A 21,563-nucleotide genomic window follows, 5' to 3' on the forward strand; every position below is an offset into this window, starting at 1 on the left:
GGAGTGGCTTGGGGAGGGGTGAGTTTGGGCAGGGCCCCTCTCCACCGGGGCTCCAGAGGGGGGGCTGCATAGCCAGGGGTGGGGTGTTAGGCCGTGGCCCCTGCCCCGCCCCTGCAGCCCCACCCTACTGCCCCCCCACCCCCAGCTGCCGCTGGGGCCCCCTCCACCTGGGCCCCTCCAATCAGCTGCCCCTTCCTTCTCCCTCTGTCATCTCAAGGCTCTGCAGCAGCTGCTACGGGCCCACCCCTCAGGCGCACGTGGGCACACCCCTCCCCCCATTAACCCCCCCATCCCCCCTAAGTTGGCTGTGCCTCCTCCTTCGCCCCCCCCCGTGCCCACGCCCCTTCCCCCCCCTTTTTTTACCACCATGTTGGCTGAGGGTGCAGGCGCAGGCTCCAGGGCTCCTACTGCCTCCGCCGCGGCGCCCCCTGGCAACCCAGCCCCAAACCCTCCCCCCCCAAAAGGGCAGGAAGGGCCAGGGGAAAAGAAAGGGCAAGAGCCCTGCCCGGAAGGCCAAACCTCCCGTGGCGGGGACTCTCCCCCAGGCTGCCCAAACACCTAGTGCAGCCTCCCCTTCTTCCCTTCCCCCTGCTCCTTCCACCGCTCCTGGGGGCCCCGACCTCTCGGCCCCCAGGTTGTATGCCCAGGCGGCGGCCGCCGCCCCGCACCCTACTCCTTCCGCCTCTGCCGGGACTACCATCCCCAACGGTCGCAGCCCCTTCACCGCGCTCACCAGGAGGCACGGAGTCCGCTGCCTCCTGGTGGCTGCCTCGCCCCACGTGGAGACCTACGTGCGGGCGTTGGCACGGGTGGTGGGGCCCGTGGCCGTGGTGGCGGCCTCCCAGATGTTCGGGAAGATCGTCTTCTTCCTGGCTTCGGAGGCCGCCACCCAGGAGGCGGTGGAGGGGGGCCTGGCGGTTGGGGGCGTGCATGTGCCCCTGGAGCCACTGGAAGACCTGGGCGTGTGGGTGGTTTTTTCCATCTGTTCCACCCTTCCTTCCCAACTCCGCCCTTCTGCCCTTCCTCACCGCCCTGGGCCGGCCTTTGACGGTCCTGAGTCCCCTCCCCCTAGGCTGTAAAGACCCCACCCTACGGCACGTGCTCTCCTTCCGCCGGCAGGCCCGGGTCCAACTGCCGCCGGCGGCAGCACAGGGCGGGGTGGCCCAGGAGGGGACTATACTGGTGCCCTATCAAGGGGCCCAGTACTGGGTCTTCTATACCCTGGGGGAGGCCCGGTGCTTTATGCGCCAGGCGGCGGGGCACGTCCGGAGGGATTGCCCCCTGGCCCGGCACAAAGGGGAGCCCGGGACCTCCTCCGACCCGGGGGGCATCAGCCACGAGATCGGCGGCGCCCCGACCGCGACAGGCCCTGGGACCGACCCTCCTCCTCTCGTCCCAGACGGATCCATCGCCGCTCGGGCGTCGGAGGATGCCCAGCCGCATGGTGCCGGGCAAGAAGAAGCAGGCGCTGACGCCCGAGCGGGCACAAGAGCCGGGCCTGCGGAGGAGAGGGAGGCGGGGCCGGCGGCAGGACCAGAAGAGGGCCTGTCCCGGGGCGGGTCGTCCCTCCCCCTTGCCGCCCCGCGCCCCTCTTACCTCCCTTTCTCCTTGTCAGCCCTGTCCCCTGGCCTCTCCTCCTCTACTGCCCAGCCCGCCTCCTCGGAGGGCTGGGTGCTGGTGGGGGGGGAAATGAAAGAAAAAGAGTGCGCGCACCCGGCACCCCACCCTGTCGGAGGACGGGGTGGAGGCGCCATGCAAAGCACTAAAAAGAGCTGCCAGCCCAGACCCACCTGCCGAACCCCCGGCTATCGATCATCTGCCAGGGGCAACGGGGGCTGCCGCGGCGGCGGCTAAGAAAGGTAACATCCCCTCTGCCCCGGAGCCAGAGCCTGAGGAGGCTGAGAAGGATTTTTGTGCACCCGTGCCCTCCCCCGACACCCCTCCGGCCGCCACCCAGACTGCTGCTGCGGAGCATCCAGAGGAGGTGAGCCCCGGCCTCGCCCTCCTCTCGCAGGAGGTCAAGGCCCTAGGCCTCACCCCGGTGGCCCTGGACGTGGACAGCCTCCTACTGGAGGCCTGTGGGCCGTCCATCCACTCACCCCCACCCCCTCCACTCTCCCCCTCCCCATCTACCAGCGACCCCTTAATTACCACCTCCCTCTGCCTTGGGACGTCCCAGGAGGCGACCCCCGCCTTAATTAGGGGTGACCTCCCCGCGGGAGTCAGCCAGCCCCTGGGCGCCCTGGGGGAAGCAGAGTTCCCCATGTCCCCCGCCTTTGGCCCCGAAACAAAAGACCCCGACACCCACCCCCTTGACCAGTTGGCACCTCCTGCCGAGCATGTCGGCACCTCGCCCCTACCCCCCTCCCCCGCCCCACCATCCGAGGAAGCCCCTCCTCCCGAGACACCTTTTCCCCATATCCCCGCCCCTGCTCCCATCTTAGCCCCATCACCTGCCATCATCCCCGTACCTTCCCCCAGCCACCGCCCTGCCCCAGAACCTGCACTCCTACCCCCTCCAGACCCTCCTCTCCCTCCACTCCCTCCTCTTCCTCCTCCCCCTCCCCCACTACCCCCTCTCCCTCCCCCTCATGAACCTTCCCCTCCCCTGATGAGTCTCATCCCCCCTACCCTTACCCCCACCCCTCCTCCTCCTACCCCTCCCCTTGATCCCTGCCCACTCATACCAGCCCCCGAGACCGTAATCCCTCGGGAGGCGCCCCCTACATCGCCCTCTCCCAGCACTTCCGGGGCTGCTCTCCCTCCGCCGCCCTCATCCCCCCCAAAACCAGACCCCAGTCCCCACCCCAATCTTTTCTCTGGCCGTGGGGCCCAAAGGCATGCCAAGCCGGCGGGTACTGGAGACCCCGAGGCCTCGGCACCCCATGCGCTGGTGGGAGAGATGCGCCGGTTCTTGGAGGACATTCGTGGCTCCAAGAACAAGGTTGCTCTCGCCCTCCAGCGCTGGGGGGACTTTCATACCATCCTGGAATCCGTGAGGGCCCTTCTCAAGGAGGGCAAGGGGACCGGGAGGAGGGATGCCACGGCTTACCAACGGGCCCGCAGCTTCCGTGACGCCCTCGTTGCCTTCGGGGTTGGTCACGGTTTGCTGCGTGGCCCCACGGGAACCGTCGGTACTCCCTCTGGCGAGGATCCTCCCCAGCCCTCCAAATGGCGCCTATCATCTTTGCCACTCTAAATGCCAGGGGCTGCGGGTCGGGTCTCCGTAGGTGCCGAGTGCTCTCCTTCCTTCGGGAGGGGGGGTACTCGGTCACCTTCCTACAGGAGACCTACACTACCCCAGCCGCCGAAGCTAAGTGGCGGCTGGAGTGGGGAGACGGGGTCCACTTCAGTCACCTCTCGGCCCACCGGGCCGGGGTGGCGACCCTGTTCTCCCCAGACCTGCGGCCCGAGGTGCTGGGGAGCGTCGAGGTTGTGCCCGGCCGCCTGCTGTATCTCTGAGTGCGGGTGGAGGGGCTGCCTCTCCATCTCGTCAATGTCTATGCCCCGTCACGCAGCCCGGAGAGAACCCCCTTCTTCCGGCAGGCGGCAGCCTTCCTCGACACCATCGATCCTCACGAGTGCCTGGTCCTCGGTGGGGATTTCAATTGCACCCTCGAGGAGCGGGACCGCACGGGGGCCGAGCATTGCCAGGCCGCTGCGGGCGTCCTCAGGGAGCTTCTCATCCATCGCTCCCTGGTGGATGTCTGGCGCAGCCACCACCCGGACGAGGACGCTGGTTTTACCTGCGTCCGAGTGGTGGGCCATCAATCTGTACACTCCCGGTTGGACCGCATTTACATCTCACGGCACCATCTCTCCCGGGCCCACACCTCCAGCGTGCGGCCGGCCCCCTTCTCGAACCACCACCTGGTGGCCGTGAAGGCTTCCCTCTCGCTGGGGAAGCGGGGGTCGGCCTACTGGCACTTCAATAACAGCCTGCTAGAGGACGTGGGCTTCGAGGCGTCCTTCCGGGAGTTCTGGCTGGCCTGGCGCAAGCAACGGCGTGCCTTTCCCTCGGCGCGGCGGTGGTGGGATCTGGGAAAGGTGCGCGCGCGGCTCTTCTGCCGCGACTATACTCGGGGGGCCAGCCGGCGGCGGGATGCGCTGATAGGGCAGCTGGAACAGGAGGTTCTTGAGCTGGAGAGGCGTCTAGCCGCCAGCCCCAACGATCCATCCCTCTGCGGCACTTACCAGGAGAAGAGGGACGAGCTCAGGGCCCTCGACGCCCTCCGGGCACAGGGGGCCTTGGTGAGGTCGCGAATCCAACTCCTCCGGGAGATGGACCGCGGCTCCCGCTTCTTCTACGCCCTGGAGAAAAAGAGGGGTGCCGAAAAACACATCCTCTGCCTTCTTGCGGAGGACGGCACCCCTCTTACGGATCTGGTGGAGATGCGCGAGAGGGCCCGCGCCTTCTACGCCACCCTTTTCTCCCCGGATCCGACCGACGCTGACGCCTGCAGGGTGCTCTGGGACCAACTGCCGTCGGTCAGCACGGGCGACTGGGACCGGGTAGAGCTTCCTCTCACTCTGGCCAAGCTCTCGGAAGCCCTCCGCCTCATGCCCACCAACAAATCCCCGGGCGTGGACGGGCTGACCGTGGAGTTTTACCGCGTGTTTTGGGACGTCCTCGGCCCAGACCTGCTCAGCGTCTGGGCCGAGGCCTTGCAAAGCGGGGTCCTCCCCCTGTCATGCAGGCATGCCGTCCTCACCCTGCTGCCCAAGAAGAGGGACCCCCGCGACCTCAGGAACTGGCGTCCCATCTCGCTCCTCAGCACAGACTACAAGATCATTGCTAAACCCATCTCACGTCGCTTGGGGTCTGTGCTGCAGGACGTGGTCCACCCCGACCAGACCTACACCGTCCCGGGCCGCACCATCCTCCATAATCTGTCCTTGGTCCGGGATCTCCTAGAGCTTGGGTGTAGGGACGGCCTGTTGTTCGCCCTCCTGTCCTTGGATCAGGAGAAGGCGTTCGACAGGGTGGACCACGGGTATCTCCTGGGCACCCTGCAGGCCTTCGGCTTCGGACCCCGCTTCGTCGGGTTTCTCCGGGTGCTGTACGCTGCCTCGGAGTGCATGGTCAAGCTCAACTGGACCCTGACCGCTCCGATCAGCTTCGGACGGGGAGTACGACAAGGCTGCCCACTCTCAGGACAGCTGTACGCTCTGGCCATCGAGCCCTTCCTCTGTCTCCTTCGTCGACGGTTGATGGGGTTGGTGCTTCCAGAGGCAGGGCTGCGGCTAGTCCTGTCGGCGTACGCCAACGACATGCTCCTCGTGGTTCAGGACCCGGGAGACCTGGCGCGTCTGGAGGCTTGCCAAGCCATCTACTCGGCAGCCTCCTCCGCCCGGGTCAACTGGGTCAAGAGCTCTGGCCTGGTGGTTGGGACTGGATGGCAGACGAGCCGCCTCCCGCCCGCGCTTCAGGCCATCCGGTGGAGCGCAGGTCCGCTGCTCTATCTAGGCGCCTTTCTATCCGCCACGCATCCCTCTCCGCTGGAAAACTGGCAGGGTTTAGAGGGCAGGGTCGCTGAGCGGTTACGGAGGTGGACAGGGCTGCTCCAGTGTCTCTCCCTCCGGGGGAGAGCACTGGTGCTGAACCAACTCGTCCTGTCCATGCTCTGGTACCGCCTCAGCACCCTGGTCCCACCCCCGAAGTTCCTGGACCAGCTCCAGAAGTTAATCCTGGAGTTTTTCTGGCCAGGAGTGCACTGGGTCTCTGCAGGGGTACTCCATCTCCCCCCGGAGGAGGGAGGACAGGGCCTGACTTGCATGCGCACTCAGGTCCATGTCTTCCGCCTCCGGGCCCTGCAGGGACTCCTCAACGCCAACACCAACAGTGCAGATAGTCCGGCATGGAGTACGCTGGCGCACGCTTTCCTCCGCCGTCACCGAGGGCTCCGATACGACCGGCAGCTCTTTTATTTATCCTGGAGAGACCGTCCGCGAGGCCTCTCGGAGCTGCCGGCCTTCTACCAGGACCTCCTCCGCACTTGGCGGCTGCTCGCAGCCTCCAGGTCCTTAGGGGCCACCGCGGGGGAAGACCTCCTCGCGGAGCCCCTGCTACACAACCCCCACCTTCGTGTGCAGGCGGCGGAGTCTCCCGTGGTGCGCCGGAGGTTGGTCCTAGGTGGAATCACCAGGGTCGGAGACCTCCTGGACTACGACCGGGGAGACTGGATGGAGGCCCCGGCGCTCGCCCAGCGCATGGGGCTCTCCAGCCTATGCTCCCCCCGTCGCGTACTCGAGGAGGTGAAGGCCGCCCTGCCGCCCACTGCTCACGTCTACCTCGGCCGGGTCCTGCGAGAGGGTGCGCCCCGCCCCCCTCTCACTCCTAGCCCTCCGGACCTCTCCGTGGGCCCCCGGCTTCGCGATCCTGCCCGCCCCGCTCCCCTCCACCACCCCAGCCGGCTGCATACCATGCAGCCGGTCCCCTTCCGAACCGCGCCGAGACACCTTCTGTACACGCTCGTGCTTCACACGCTCCACTTCCCCACCCTCGTGTCCCGCCCCGACCACAAGTGGCGGGACCTCCTGCCGCCATCGGAGGGTGGGGAGCCCCGGTGGGCCAGCCTCTATTCCACCCTGGTCCCGTGGCCCGCTGGGGACATCAGCTGGAGAATCCTCCATGGAGCGGTGAGCACGGGCGTGTACCTGGCGCGGTTCACCCCCATCCCAGACACCTGCACCTTCTGCGGTATGAGGGAGAACCTGGCGCACATCTACGTTGAGTGCGCCAGGCTGCAGCCCCTCTTCCGGCTCCTCCAGAACCTCCTCTTGAGGTTCTGGCTGCACTTTTCCCCGCACCTCCTTATCCTGTCACACCCTATCCGCGGCCCCACAAAGTCGCGGGACCTCCTCGTCTGCCTCCTCCTGGCCACGGCCAAAATGGCCATCTACAAAACCAGGGAGAGGAGGCTGGCAGAGGGGGCGACCTGCGACTGTGGGGCCTACTTCCGTTCCTCCCTTCGCTCACGAATCCGAGCAGAGTTCCTCTGGGCGGCATCCACCAACTCCCTGGACACCTTCGAGGAGCGGTGGGCGCTATCCGGGGCCCTCTGCTCAGTATCCCCTTCCGGCTCCCTCGTTCTCAACCTTTGACCCTCACTCCCGTCCCTGTTTTTTCCTTTGTTGTCCCCCGTATTCATTTGGTGACTGGGTGTTTTTAGTGGGCCCCCCCTCACTATGAGAGGGGCCTTTTAGCCATGGGCAGGCCATGCCTGCCCACCCCGCCCCCCAGTAACACCAATATGAGCAGGAGGCCATACTAACTCACTACAAGGACAAAAAGTGATTGGGGTGGGGTGGGGGGGCTGAAGCACCTACCTTATGAGAAGAGACAGGGCTATGGGCTTATTTACACTGCAGAAGAGAGGAGTAAGGGGTGATTTGTTAGCAGCCCTCAACTACCTGAAGAGGTTTCCAAAAAGTATGGAGTGAAACTGTTCTCAGTGGTGACATGGCAAAATGAGGAGCAACGGTCTCAAGCTGCAGAAGGGATGGTCTAGGCTGGAAAAACTATGAGGAAAAACTGTATCCCTAGGGCTACAGCTACAAGAGAGGGCTTTCCTCGTAAAACTTGGCTTTTGCCAAAAAAAAACCCATGGAGCATCTCCAGTAAACATGCTTTGTCGACAGTCTGTTGACAAAAACTCAGCACATCCACCAGTAGTATTATAGCTCTCCCTGTTGAGGTATAATGCCATTGTTGACAGTGTTTTGTTGACAAAAATGGCATGTAGATACTCCAGGGCCCTTTTTGTTGACAGAGGAGTCCTCCCTGATGCCAAGAGGCATCCTCTCCACTGCAAGCAGGGCTTTAGGATGCTTGTGGCCAGCCACTTTTAAAAGCACACGCAGCACCAGAAACCATGTGGCAGGAAGCTGAGGGTGCGCCTCCGTGCATCAGCACTACACCCAAGCAGCCATACCCAGCACCTTCAAAAGTAGGTCCCAGGCCACCTTTGAGTGCACCCCCCATCCCATTCCGCGCCCTTGTGGGATGCTGGAGAGGCCTTCCAAACCCCTCCCTAGGGGTCCAAGAAGTGGGCCCCATTGTGGTCCAGCCTGGCGATCCAGGACCTGCTGGCCCTCTAAGGCAAGGCGGCTGGCCTCCTCAACCCCATGGCCAAATGCTGGAATGCCCCTGCTAACTCACCGGGGTGTGGGAAGGCTGTAGTCAGGGCAGTACCATGATACCACAGGCTTCCCGTGTGGCAGGGCCCACCATGCAGGAGGCACAGGCATGCATCTGGGACAGCCCCACATAATGGCCCGGGGCTGGAGGTTGCTGCTCACAGGGGGTAGCTGTGTGGCCTGGGAGGATGTGTTCTGTGAGGGACTCACCTTCTCCCACTTTCCCCTTACAGCTGCACTGTCTGAGGGCTCAGACAGCCCCTGCATAGACAGCCTGCCAGGCCCATGGAGGCGCTGGAGCTGGCAGAACACCAAGAGATGCCCCTGAGAGACTGCAACTCACCAGCGGCGGAGCATGCCCGCCCCAGAGGGGCTATCTCCACCTGGAGGACAACACTCTCTGGGCTTACATGGCTGCCCTCTGATGGCAAAAACAGCCACACTGAGCAGTGGCCTGCAGTGGGAAGAAGACTGGCAGTGGGACTGTGCGTGGTCCTCTGACTAGTGGCTGGCCTTGGTCGACCAACTGCTGGACCTTGTGGATGTCTGGATGGCCTGGACCACCATGCCTGTGGCCCCTGCCACTCCCCTTTCCACTGCCACTCCCCCTCCCACCCCTGCTCCCCCAACGTCATGCCTCGTGGTCTCCTCCAGGCCCTGTGGTGGGTTATGGACATGGCCAGGGTCTGTGCCCCATGCCCCCAGTGCCTTCCTCCCCACCTTATTCCCTCCGCTGAGCCTGAACGTGCAGCAGCCTCTCCGCCTGTCTGTGATCCCAGCCCAAAAAGAATTCCCTACCCCAGAGCAGGAGGGGCGATCAGGGCTGGTGCGTGACCCTCCACCCCTGCCTAGAAAAAGCCCCCCCACCCCCCGTTGAGATGCCCCCTACCAGTAGAGTGCCCCCCATGTCCCAGCCTCCTCCCCAGCTGTGTATAGCATGCATGCTGCCTTGTATATAGTTCTGTAAGAATTGTTGATTTTTTTAACAAAGATCTAGTTTAGTAAATGTTTATTTTATGCACCACCCCCCCCGCCTCCCTGCTTGTTGGTGGGGGGGGGCAAATAGGTGGTGAAGAGAAGGGGTGGTGGTAAGGAGGAGCTAGGGATGTGGGCCCGGGGTGGCTACCATGGGTGCCCTGGGGAGTGTCATTGGGGGCCAAGGGCAAAGGTCTCCCACAGGGCTTCCCAGATGCACACCCCATCTCTGTGCACTTGTTGGTTAGGGGCGGTGCCCAGCTGTTCATAGGGGCCCCTGCCCTCCAGAGGAAGGCCTCCGTCTTCTGATCAGCCAGGTTCTGTAGGGTGCACCAGGCAGCCATGACACAGGGGACAGTCTGCCCCCTCCCATCCAGCTGGGTTAGGAGGAAATGGACCCTCCCCTTCAAGTGCCCGAAGGCTCACTCCACTGTGTTCCTTGCCCAGGTGAGGCAGGCATTGAATGGGTCCTATGTGGGGTCCAGGTACCCAGTGTAGGGCCTCATCAGCCCTGGCATGGGAGGGCGGGTAGGCTGCACCCCCCCCCACCCATGCAGAGTGGCAGCTGCATGTCCCCAACTGCCAACTCATGGCAGGGCATTCAGGTGCCCACCTCCATCCTCTAGAACAGGCTGGAACTCTGGAACACCCCGGCATCATGGGGCCAGCCCAACCACTCAACATAGATGTCCAGAGATTGTCCTCAGGGGTCCACCTGCATGGTCATATCCCTTCCTATTGCTGTAGCCTGTGGTTCTGTGTTCCAAGGCCCTTATGGGGATGTGGGTCAGGGCCACCATCCTGAAATAACTGGGGAAGCTGAGGGCATAAAAGCTGGCCATGAGGGTGTCCACCTCAGTGATATGGATGAGTTTCCAGAGCAGGATCATGTTGATGGCCTGCACCACCTGAGATGGAAGGAGACCAGACATGCACATGAGAGGTTTGGGGGATAGTGTCCTGGGCCCTGGTGAGCTCCACAGCCACCCTGCACCCACTCCCCCCTCCCCAATCCCCATCCTCCTCCCCTCCCTTTCTGCCTACTCTCCTGTCCCCCTCTCCCATCCTCCCCGCCCCATCCCCTCCATGGGTGCAGGGCCTACTGCCAGAGGGTGCCTTACCTGCATCGGTATGGTCCTGAAGGTGGACCTTCTGATGCTGATTTGGTGGCCCATGGACCAGTAGCTGTTGGAGTAGCCAGCTTGCAGAGGGCAATGGTGATCCGCTTCTCAAGGGCGGGGGGCAGGCCAAGTGTTGGTGTTCTGTCATTGGCAAGCAGAGGCAAGCCAGGTGCACAGCTCGAGAAAGGCCTCCTTGCACATTCTGAAGTTCTGCAGCCACTGCTGGTTACCCCATTGTCCTATGACCAGCCAGTCCCACCAATTGGAGCTGGTGGGGTACTGCCAGACCCACCTGAGCACCCGAGGGGGTGAGGGTGAGTGAGGCATTGGGGCACTGAGGGCGTGCTCCATAGCCCACCTTTTGGGGTTGTCCTGCCCCAGAAGCAATGGAACAGTCTGATCAGGATGAGAAGGGCAGCAGCAGCTGGCCCTTGGTCCGGGGGAACCCAGGGTCTGGTCTGGCATGGTGGCAGTCAGGTAAGAAATGCTTCCGACTCACACATCTGGGGAGCCCTGCACTAGCTTTGCTGTCCTTCTGCGACTAGGCAAGCCTCAGCATGGGCAGGGATCATGGGTCAGGGGAGGAGGGGAGAGGCTTTAAGGACACACAGGGCCAGCAGTCCTGGAAGGGCTTGCCCTCCAGACAAGTCTCACATGAGGAATTTCAGGGCTGCTTCTGTCAACAAAGCAGCCAGGGCGTGTAGCCATTTTCTAGTGACAGAATGGATCAAAATAGCAATCCACTTCTGCATGTAGATGAAATCTGTTGACAGAAGTTTTGCTGGGAAAGCCCTTCCAACAGTGACTTCTGTCAACAGAGGCTTCCCATGTAGACATAGCTTAGGAGGGTGATGAAGAACGGGAATGGGTTACCTAGGGAAATAGTGGGATCTCCATCCCTAGAGATTTTTAAGGCCCAGCTTGGCAAAGCCCTGGCTGGGATGATTTAGCTGGGCCTGGGCCTGGTTTTAGCAGGGGATTGGATTTGGTGACCTCCTGAGGCCTCTTCCAACCCTATGACTTTATGAAGCATGACCTCTGGACTGGTGCCTGAAGAACCAAGGAGCATAGTAATGTCATGCTCAGGCCACAGCTTTCAGCAGGGCCCTTCAAGAAGTCTTTTGTCTGTTGTGACACTAAGATCCTCAGGGGTTTGGCAGCAGAACCCCTTCATTCCACAAGGCACTTGGGAGTTGTCTTTTGGAAGCCAAAGATCACATTCAGTAAAATGTTCAGCTTCACACACTATCCTTGATGAAACAATCCAGGGAAAATGCCCATGGAACTATATTAATCTCCTCCCAAAGTAGTCATCCCCAAATTCTGTCCTTTACTTAAATAAGCTACAGTCAGCCTTTGAAGAATTATACCCATTTTATGCATTGGGCACATGTGGCACAGAGGTGGATTGACTTGCCCAAGACTCTCCTAGCAAATCAATAGCACCACTGGGATTTTTAACCCAAGAATTTAGATTGCCAATGTTCTACTAACAGTTGGACATGCTGATGACCTAATGAATGCAGTACCTGGGTGATGAACTGACATGCAGTTAAACAGGAACTGCTACAAAAGGCGTAGCAAGAGAAATACTTTTTGCAAACTGTTTATAAGACAGACACGCTAACACAGCATTATCTCTCTTCCTCAGCTGTATGTTTTCTGAGTCAGCATTTGCTGATTTTTCCAAATAGCTATCCATGAAATGTTCTGGGGATGTCATGTATTTCCAGTGTGTGCCCTTGACCAGCAGATGCCTCTTTAGCTGAGCAACAAATATTTGCTGACGTTCTTTTGGTGAATCACTACAGTGACATCTAAGTAACTGTCAGGAAAGTCATCTCAAAGCCCACAAGAGGGACTGGCAATACACAACTGTCTTTGACCTGGGAAACAACCCAGGCTGAGTTTTATCCTTTTGTTATTGGTGTTTTTGATAATGGGAACTTATTCTGGAGTTATCCTGGTTTTGTTCTCAATCTGGATTATGAAATTCATAGTGCAAGGCTCTTTCAATGTGAAAGGTATGTTTTCTTACAATTTCTCTGTATGCACATTTTCCCCAGTGTTCAAAAATATTTTCGAGATAGATGTAACTTGGTTTTCTCTCGCTGTCTTTTGCCAGAAAAGGTAGCTGCTAAATCAGTGTATTCACATATATGCAGCTGTATAATTACATCTGTGAGTGTCTATATATAACTCTGTATGCGTCTATATTTTAAAGTGATGTATAATTTATAGGTATATGAAACCACAGGTTTCTCAGAAATCCTTGCAAGAGAAAATACTTCAGTAACATTCTTGCTGTGAATAGCTTTCACTGTAACTTTACAGCCAGTTTAATTATTTTATTCATTTTAATGTCATTTATTAATTTTAATTTTAAAAATTAAAATTAAATTTTATTTTATTCATTTTAATGTTACATAACTTTGATATTTTCAGTAGTAAGTGAAAAAGCTGGCTAGATGTCAAATGTTTAGAAGATACCACTGGAAAAGCTTTTGAAAAGGTTATCTAATAGCAGAATATGCATGAAATTGGTCATTGGGTGGCTTAAAGTGTTATTTTAAATGTAAATTGATTTTAATTTTGAAATCACAGTAGATCTGAGTCTCCCACAAAGTTTTTGGGGACACAAGAATGATTCTTGCAGTACAGCTTATAGGTCTGTTGCCTCTATCTCTGTATGCCCCTCTGGTATTGGAAGTGAAAAATAACCCGCACACTTGAAAGTTCCAACTTTTGGAATACTGTGTATTTCAGGGATTAGTTAAGGAGCATCCACCTTAAATAGTTCTCAGATCCAATGGTTGTGCCACAATTTAATTATCAAATTGTCAATTAATATTCCTTTGGAATATTTTTGTTTAGTGTATGTGGTTCATGCTTTTCCTAAGAAGTTACTTGGGAATTTGGTTTGCAAGCCACGAAGGCTAGAGTCTGCACTTTAGCTATCAAACAAGTACAACACAAAGAACGGGGGGGCATATCTTCTCTACCCCTATGGCCTGCCTTGCCCTGGCAGGACTGATAGGAGAGGTGAGAGAGCAGTGCAGTTGCTCCAAGGAGGAAGTGAGTAACCTTGTGAAGAAAGCAAGCGAAGAAACTTCTGGGTAGTTCTTATGGTGCTTAGGGACTGTGGGTGTCTGCCACAATCCCTGCTCCAGACAGCTCAAGTTTTAGAAGACAAAATGAATGGAAGCAGGAGACGGAAATATTGCATACATGCAAATGAGTATACAAACTCAGTTGTCAACAATCAACTCCCTTATATTTAGAAAAGGATCAGGGGAGAGGTTGGTGAATTACTGCTAATGCCTCATTTTAGGCTGCTGGTCGCAGTATAGATGAAGTTGAGAAATCAGTTACAAGATTTTTCATATTGTAGGTAAGAGGCAGGACCACAGTTTTCCACCACAGGAAAACAGGATTGCTTGTTCAAGACACCACCAGTGTTTTTTGCTTCCTGTGTGGCTCTAGCACACAGAAACTAACACACATAGGAAATTTATCAGAACAAAAGAGCAGTCATGTAGCACTTTAAAGACTAACAAAACAATTTATTAGGTGATGAGCTTTCATGGGACAGACCCACTTCTTCAGGTCATAGCCATACCAGAACAGACTCAATATATAAAGCACAGAGGTCCAAAACTTTTTATTAGGGTTGACAAATCAGAAAAATTGTTTCAATGGCCAACAATGCCCACATGCTTTGTGTATAGGGCAGACTGCAAACACTCTTTACCAAAGAATGAATGGACACAGAGCACACATCAGACATCTCCAAATATACAAATCCGTCAGCCAGCACTTTAGTGGAGTGGACCATTCTGTTAAAGACCTGAGAGTTTGTGTTCTGGAAAAAAAGAGACTTTAATAACTGCCTACAGAGAAAATGTTTGGAACTAACATTACCGACAAGAAGTCCTGTGGCACTTTATAGACTAACAGCTGTTTTGGAGTGTAAGCTTTCATGGGCAAAGACCCGCTTCATCAGATGCATGAGTGATGCACGAAGCGGGTCTTTGCCCACAAAAGCTTATGCTCCAAAATAGCTGTTAGTCTATAAGGTGGCACAGGACTTCTTGCTGTTCTCAAAGATACAGGCTAACACGGCTACCTCTCTGATACAGAACTAACATTCACATTCACATTCTACACATTAACACGTGGTTTGAACAGAGACAGCAATTACCTGACCCATTACAAGGACTCTTTCCCATACTTTGATGTTTCATCTAACACTTACTTCCCCGCCCTTCACCCCCCTCTCTTGCTCTTCTATCTGATTTGCCAACAATGATAACAATTTTTCTGATTTGTCAACCTTGATAACAATGTTTGGACCTCTGCACTTTATATATTGAGTCTGTTCTGATAAGGCTATAGATCTGAAGAAGTGGGTCTGTCCCATGAAAGCTCATCACCTAAAAAATTATTTTGTTAGTCTTTAAAGTGCTACTTGACCTCTTTTTTGTTTTAATAGATTTCAGACTAACAGGGCTACCTCTCTGGTACATAGGAAATTTACGCAATGTCTGAGTGCCACCAGCTCAAATGGCAGCAGTCAGAAAGAGGTCTAGGGAGGAGCAGCAACACAGAAGCTCCAAAGACCGATTGTGAGGAAGCTATGAAACATTTCTGTGCTACAGCATCTAATAAAAGAGAGGCACCAAACATGCTTAAACTTACTTGGTCCAAGAATGACTGCAGGAGTATTTCCTCTCATCGTATATAAGCTGGGGAGGAGCAGAATCAGTTAGAAATGAGATCTCTTTAACAAGGAAGAGAAGAGTATGAAAGTGCAATTTTTATATGGGTCTACTTCCAAACATTGTCAGTGAAATTTAGGCTTTCAGGTTCCTGTGTCACGTTTGAAAATGGGACTTTAGGCTTGTAATTAATTTAGATTGCATTTTTGAAAAAAGCACCAAAGTCTTTTTTGATCAACACAACTCTGAAGCTATAAATAAGAGCCAGGGAATGTGGGAGAAAGCACTAGTGAACATACCATAGACAGAAAGCTTCACTCGAGCTAAATGAGCCCACCCAGCAACTTCATCCTATAAACTGAGGCGCTAGGGAAAAACACAGAGGGGAGAGCAGCATTTTTCCCAAAATGCAAAGTGACAAGCTCTCATAGAAATAAATGTGTCTCCCTCACTTTACAAAAGTGCAAGTCCCTTTATCCTGTTCTGCACCCACCAACTTTGTCATAGATTTTTTTCCTCCTTACCAATTAAACACTTCCACTGTTTTGCTAATGAAATTGCTTTCTCCTGCAAATGCGCAGTATGTGATTTGAGATGAAGATATCCTTTTGCTTTTAGCCCAGCCAAGTGCATAAAAGCTCAGAGGCTAAGAAAAGCCTTGTATAATAAAAGCGTAATAAATTCTCAAAGAATAATCTGCTTCCTACGCAAATTCAATTTGCTTCATCACAAGACGCAGCCAGACTATTAGTCATGAAGAGCATAATGTGATTTCTGTTTGCTTCTAATCTTTTTCTTATATTGTATAACTAGTTGTATTTTACAGTAAAGCTGACTGTTCAAGAAGGTGCTTTTTAATCCTGAGGGTAGTTTTAAAATACTAATTTCAGATACACATTGTATTTTATGTTGTTCTGTTTTTTTCAGGTGGTAATTGCGCTCGGTCTGCAAATCACTCTGTTTTCTTTTTCTTCCTATCAAATGAGCCGTCGTTTTCTGACACTGAATCTTCCTTCTTCCCATTCATTGGGTGAACAGCTAGTTGACTGCTTTTCTCAAATGAAAATATTTCTTTTTTTGAGTATGTTATGCTGCATTGTAGTGCTCAATGTCTTTTTGAGGGCTGGAAAATTAAAGCTGCTCATTAATATGACAAGTCATTGAGAAGTTTCCATCATCACTATTAAACTTTTAAAAAACCTACTCAGCCAAATTTTAGCAGCTCCTAAGCAACTCTGTTGAATGAACTGGATACAAAGAGACTAAAGGTCTTAGAGATTATTGTGTCTGGCCACAGGAGGGCTGGGAAAGGATCCAATGTATGAAAGGGGAAAAGTTATGGAGCAGGCCTGGAGACAGGCAAGCAGAAGATGAATTACGCCTGAGAAACAGAAAGGAGAATGGGATCATCAGCCGCTGAGACATGGAGTGGCCTGGCATGAGAAAACTGGGCCTGACTGTGGGGGAAGGCGAGGAGAGGCGAAAGCATAGTCTAGAATAGTGGGGGTAGGTCTGGAAGCACTGACTGAAGTAGGAGAAGTCTGACTAAATGGAGGATCTGTCAGCCACCAAAATGACATTGTAAGGTAAATTTGACATTATGTTCACAAGCAGATCACTCTCATTGTGGGAGCTGAACACAATGGTATGTAGGATCACCTGCCCCATTGCCCAGTAACAACAGTCTGGCCCATGTTGAGCAGAATAGTGGCCTGCATTGTGCTGCAGTGACACCAATACTACTTAGTTCCCTTCTGCAAGACCTCATGTCTAGCACAGCCCAAGAAGGCAAAGCTTTCCAGGAATGCTTCATTTCAAGACTGAAAAACCTAGTTATTGCATTACTTTTTATGGCCAATCTACAAATGTGTGCATGGTGGTGGCTAGTACATTCCAAAAGAAATATCTGAGAAATGCTGGATTATTTACTGGGTCTTTTTTGCAGGGGTGGGGTTGTTGTGTTTGTTTGTTTTCACATTCTGTTTGGTCTCTACGATGCTCCTTTTTTGTTCCACCCTGTATTTTTTCCTTAATAACAAGCAGTTCAGTGGCACCTTAAAAACTAACAAAACATAAGTAAAACTCACTTCCTCAGCTGAAAAGCTGGAAAGGAATAGCAGAATCCAGAGTTATATAGTGGAGGAGGGGCTTACGTGTCACTAGTAGGACCAGTTAATGCAGCAAATCAAGTAGGATGTGTCTCATTCCTGCAAATATCAAAGGCAGGGAAATTGCCCTTGTAATGCATAAGGTCGTTAAGATCTCCGTTCAGGCCAAGCGTAAATATGTCACATTTGTATACGAACGCCAATTCACATAGGATGTTTGTGAAGCTACAGAGCAACACAGCTACTCTCCGAGACTGTAGTGTTGCTTGTTCATTTTGCTGCTAGTGTATATGATAATGGAGCTTTTTGTTACCTATGGCCCTGGTGGAACGTTCCATGGAGAAAAAGAGCGAGATCTTCTCCTTCTCCCTCTCTGGTCCCCTTAAAGTTGCTTTGGGCTCTAAAGCCAGCGCAGGAGAATCGCCATATAGCGTAGAGCTCACATAGCACTGCCTAAGCCAGGCTATCCCAGCTTTTGATGTAGTACGTGTGGCCAAAATGAGAGAATGTTCCAGCAATTGTTGGCTGCCCATTAGGGGGCTGTCGACATACAGTCCAATTTAATGCAGTTAGCTGACCACAGCATTGCGGAGGAGCACAAAAGATGTTGCCCACCCCCGCCTCGCTGTGCTCAGCACTGCCTCCGCTCTGCTGGGGTTTTAGCCCAGGGTGTGTAAAAGACAGTAAGTAGTTTAACGTAGCTCAAGCTTGAACCTTGTTAAATTTTTTTAAAAATTATATCCCTGTGTTCCCCAACGGCCTAAAATGTTTCAGCTCCATGAAATGGAGATGACATTAATAATTACAAAATCTCTTACTCAGCATCCTTCCAGCAGCTCTTGGCATCCATGGAAGGCTGTTTCATCCACTTCTATGACTGAGGGAAGCTCACCACGCTGGGGATATTAGTGGTTTATTATATGCACTACAGGTAGAAACTCTCTAGTCCAGCACTCTCTCATCTGGCAACCGCCGTAATCCAGCATGATTTTAGTCAGCCAGATGAGCACTTATCATGGGTGTGGCCAAGTTTTGCGAGGTTCTACAAAGTTTGCTTACAGCCACCAGTCCTGGCTCTCAATGAGCTTGTCTGCACTACCACCCTCCTTCAAAGGAGGGATGGTAAGTAGGGTGTGGGGGGTTTACTAATGAAGTGCTGTGGTGCATATGCAGCACTTCATTAAGCAAATTCCCCCACACCCCCACACCCCCGTGGCAACTTCAGAGTTTTAAACGTCGAAGTACCAGCTCACATCTAGCCACAGCTCACCTGCCAGTACTTGGAAGTTCCGGGGCAACTTCGAAGTCCATTTACGCCTCAAAATTTTGAAGTACCATGGGTGAGCTGCGGCTAGACGTGAGCCAGTACTTCGAAGTTTAAAACTTCGAAGTTGCCGTGGCGGGCGGGGGGGGGAATTTGCTTAATGAAGTGCTGCATATGCAGCACAGCACTTCATTAATAAACTCCCAACACCCTAATTACCAGCCTTCCTTTGAAGGAGGGTGGTAGTGCAGACAAGCCCAGTGTTCTGTGTTGTTATTTAGCTCTCATTTATGCTGAATGTCTTTTAAGAGCCGTGTAAGTGTTGTCAATGCTACTCGATGATATTGACCACCCATAATCCAGCAAATTCTGTGGGTGGGCACCAGTTAGATCTGGAGGGTGCTGGATTAGAGAGGTGTGATGTGTAGTTTTAATGTTTTAATACAGTCTTAATCAGGTAGAAAAACTAGTTTCCAGCCCACCTCTAGGGCATTCATGCACGTGTCACAAATGGGTGTCCCCTTTAGCAAGCAGGCTGCTCCCATGCACAAGCTCAAAGTCGCCATTGATAGCTACATTTTCATAGTCTAGCCATGGTATGCCCTCTGAATTATTAGATGGTTGGGCTCAGCAAAACAAATTATGTTCTTATAACAAGTCAACTTAATTCTCTCAGTGGATGATAACTGCCCTAAACCCTGAAAACTTAAAAAGTGAATAATAATATGCACCACAACACACACAGGCACTTATTTAAAATGAAAGACTAAATTCTAAGGTAATAACTGTCAGTATTTATGTTTAATTTACAGATCTGACTGTTCAGGAATGCAGGATCTCAGGCATAACCCTACTCCTTCATAGAAACAAACTGAATTTCACAGAAGCAGAAAATGCGTGTATATACCTAGGGTTACAGCTGGCAAGCACATCCCAGGTTGAGAGGGCCCAGAATCATGGCTTTGAAACATGCAGGTATGTGAAATCTATAAGTAACCAGCAGCTCTGTTTCCTTACATATGATAGGCTTGTGAATACAACAAACATTAAAAGGGTCAATGCTTTTTATTCTAGCTTTGGATGGGTGGCGGACAAATGGCTTGTCATTTCTCGGGTAAACCCAAATCCAAAATGTGGCCGGAACAAAACTGGAGTAGCACATTGGAAAGTCCTTCTCAACATCAAAAGTAATGGTTACTGCTTCAATTCTTCAGGTACGTAGACGTGATACATAGAGTCTTTGCATTTAGTCCTATTATTTCAAATCTTCATGGAAATTATTGTTAGTGCTTTTTTATAATCTTAGACCTCTTACACCTTTTTTTATAATCTTATAATACAGCCAGTAGGTCCTTTTAGTTCTCTGGAATGTGTCACACACAAGCAAAAACATAATCAGTTTATACTTTTTCAGTAACAAACACGTAGTTTCATTTTATATATATATATATATATATATATATATATATATATATTTATATATATATATATATATATATATATATATTCTATTCTTTTATTGGACAAAAAAGCAAAAAAAAAAGACCCCACAAACTAAATTAAATGGTCAACATCGAAGTAGGGCGTGTGTAGACGATCCATGTCCCACTACATCGAAATAGTGGGGTCCTCCATGGTGGCCATCAGCTGAGGGGTTGAGAGATTCTCTGTCCAGCCCTGCAGGGCTCTATGGTCACCATGTGCAGCAGCCCTTAGCCCAGGGCTTCTGGCTGCTGCTGCAGCTGGGGGTCCATGCTGTGTGCACGGAGTCTGCAACCGGTTGTCGGCTCTGTGGACCTCGTGCTGTGCAGGCCGAGTGTGTCTCGGAGGGACCCTTTAAGGGAATGGCTTGCTCTTGCCCCAGAAGGGCTAGTCCAGCCTGTGACCCCGTCTGCAGACTTTGCTGGCCCCTTATTTCAACAGAGAGGGCTTGTGTGTGTGTGGACACTCCACATTTCCTTCTGGGGAGGCTCCTTTCAACGTTCCCTGTCGCTACTTCGACATTGAACATCGATGGCACCAGCCCTGGAGGATGTGTAGATGATATGTGTTGAACCAACACGGGAGGTAACAGATACCAGTTATAAGCTCTTGCTCGATTGGCGTAGAGAACGAGCACCAGGGGTTGCCTCCGACGGTGGGAGAGATCGTCCCATCTCACTGGACAGTCACTGCCCGCCTCAAGCTGGGCAGCCCCCAGCCTGTAGGGTACTGTCCTGCCACAGTTCACTTGCCTCACTGGGTGCGTGAGGCTTAAGGTTCCCAAACCTGACAAGTGACTGAAATTTGAGCACCAGGCAAACCAATAAGAAAATCAACAAGAAAGGAAACCATCCAAGTTTTAAGCTTGCTTGCTGGAATGTGCGGACCATGCTGACCGGTTTGACTGAAGATCTTCAGAACATCAGTGACACCCGAAAGGCCGCTGTCATCAATGAGGAACTGAAGAGGCTCCAAGCTGACATTGCTGCTCTGCAAGAGACGTGACTTACAGATTCGGGATCTCTAAAGGAAAAAGACTACACCTTTTTCTGGCAGGGTAAAGCCCAAGATGAACCCAGGGAGACTGGTGTTGGCTTTGCCATCAGAAACACCCTTCTACAAATGGTGGAATTAGTCATGGGCGGATCAGAAAGACTCCTTAAGGTCATACTTCAAACTTGCGCCGGTCCTGTCCGCCTGATCAGCGCTTACGCTCCAACCCTGTACGCCACACCGAAGTAAAAGACAAGTTGTATGACGTGCTTAGTGCTGCCATAGCGCAAATACCTGCTCACAAGCAACTGTACATTTTGGGTAACTTCAATGCGAGAGTTGGAGCCGATCTTGACTCATGGCCTTCCTGCTTAGGCCACTTTGGTGTGGGAAAAATGAATGAAAACAGACAGCGTCTTTTCAAACTTTGCACATACCACAATCTGTGCATCACAAACACATTTTTCCAAACCAAGCCACAACACAGAGTGTCATAGAGACATCCATGCTCAAAACACTGGCATCAACTAGACATGGTCATCACTAGACGTGATAACCTCAAAAACATCCTTCTGACATGCAGCTATCATAGTGCCGACTGCGATACAGATCACTCGCTAGTTTACTCCAAACTCAAGGTGAGACCCAAGAAGCTGTACCACTCTAAACCAACTGGAAGGCCCCGCATTGATGCCAGAAAGACAGCAAATTCAGAGAGACAGGAAAGGTTCAGAGTGACCCTCGAGGAGAATCTGCACAGCAG

The 21,563-nt window shown here is 53.2% G+C and overlaps 1 protein-coding gene across 1 annotated transcript in view; it reads left to right on the forward strand.

The window, feature by feature from the left end:
* Nucleotides 1–11,865: 11,865 nt before the first annotated feature.
* Nucleotides 11,866–21,563, forward strand: part of LYVE1 (lymphatic vessel endothelial hyaluronan receptor 1) — a 31,342-nt gene continuing 21,644 nt past the window's right edge. The window contains exons 1-3 of the mRNA XM_074998914.1: nt 11,866–12,259; nt 19,138–19,300; nt 19,400–19,539. Of these exons, the coding sequence (XP_074855015.1) occupies nt 12,175–12,259; nt 19,138–19,300; nt 19,400–19,539 (388 nt within the window). The 5' untranslated portion in view covers nt 11,866–12,174. The remainder of the gene's footprint in view (nt 12,260–19,137; nt 19,301–19,399; nt 19,540–21,563) is intronic.

Source organism: Carettochelys insculpta, chromosome 6 (genome assembly GCF_033958435.1).
Source record: "Carettochelys insculpta isolate YL-2023 chromosome 6, ASM3395843v1, whole genome shotgun sequence".
In the NCBI taxonomy this organism is placed as follows: domain Eukaryota; kingdom Metazoa; phylum Chordata; order Testudines; family Carettochelyidae; genus Carettochelys; species Carettochelys insculpta.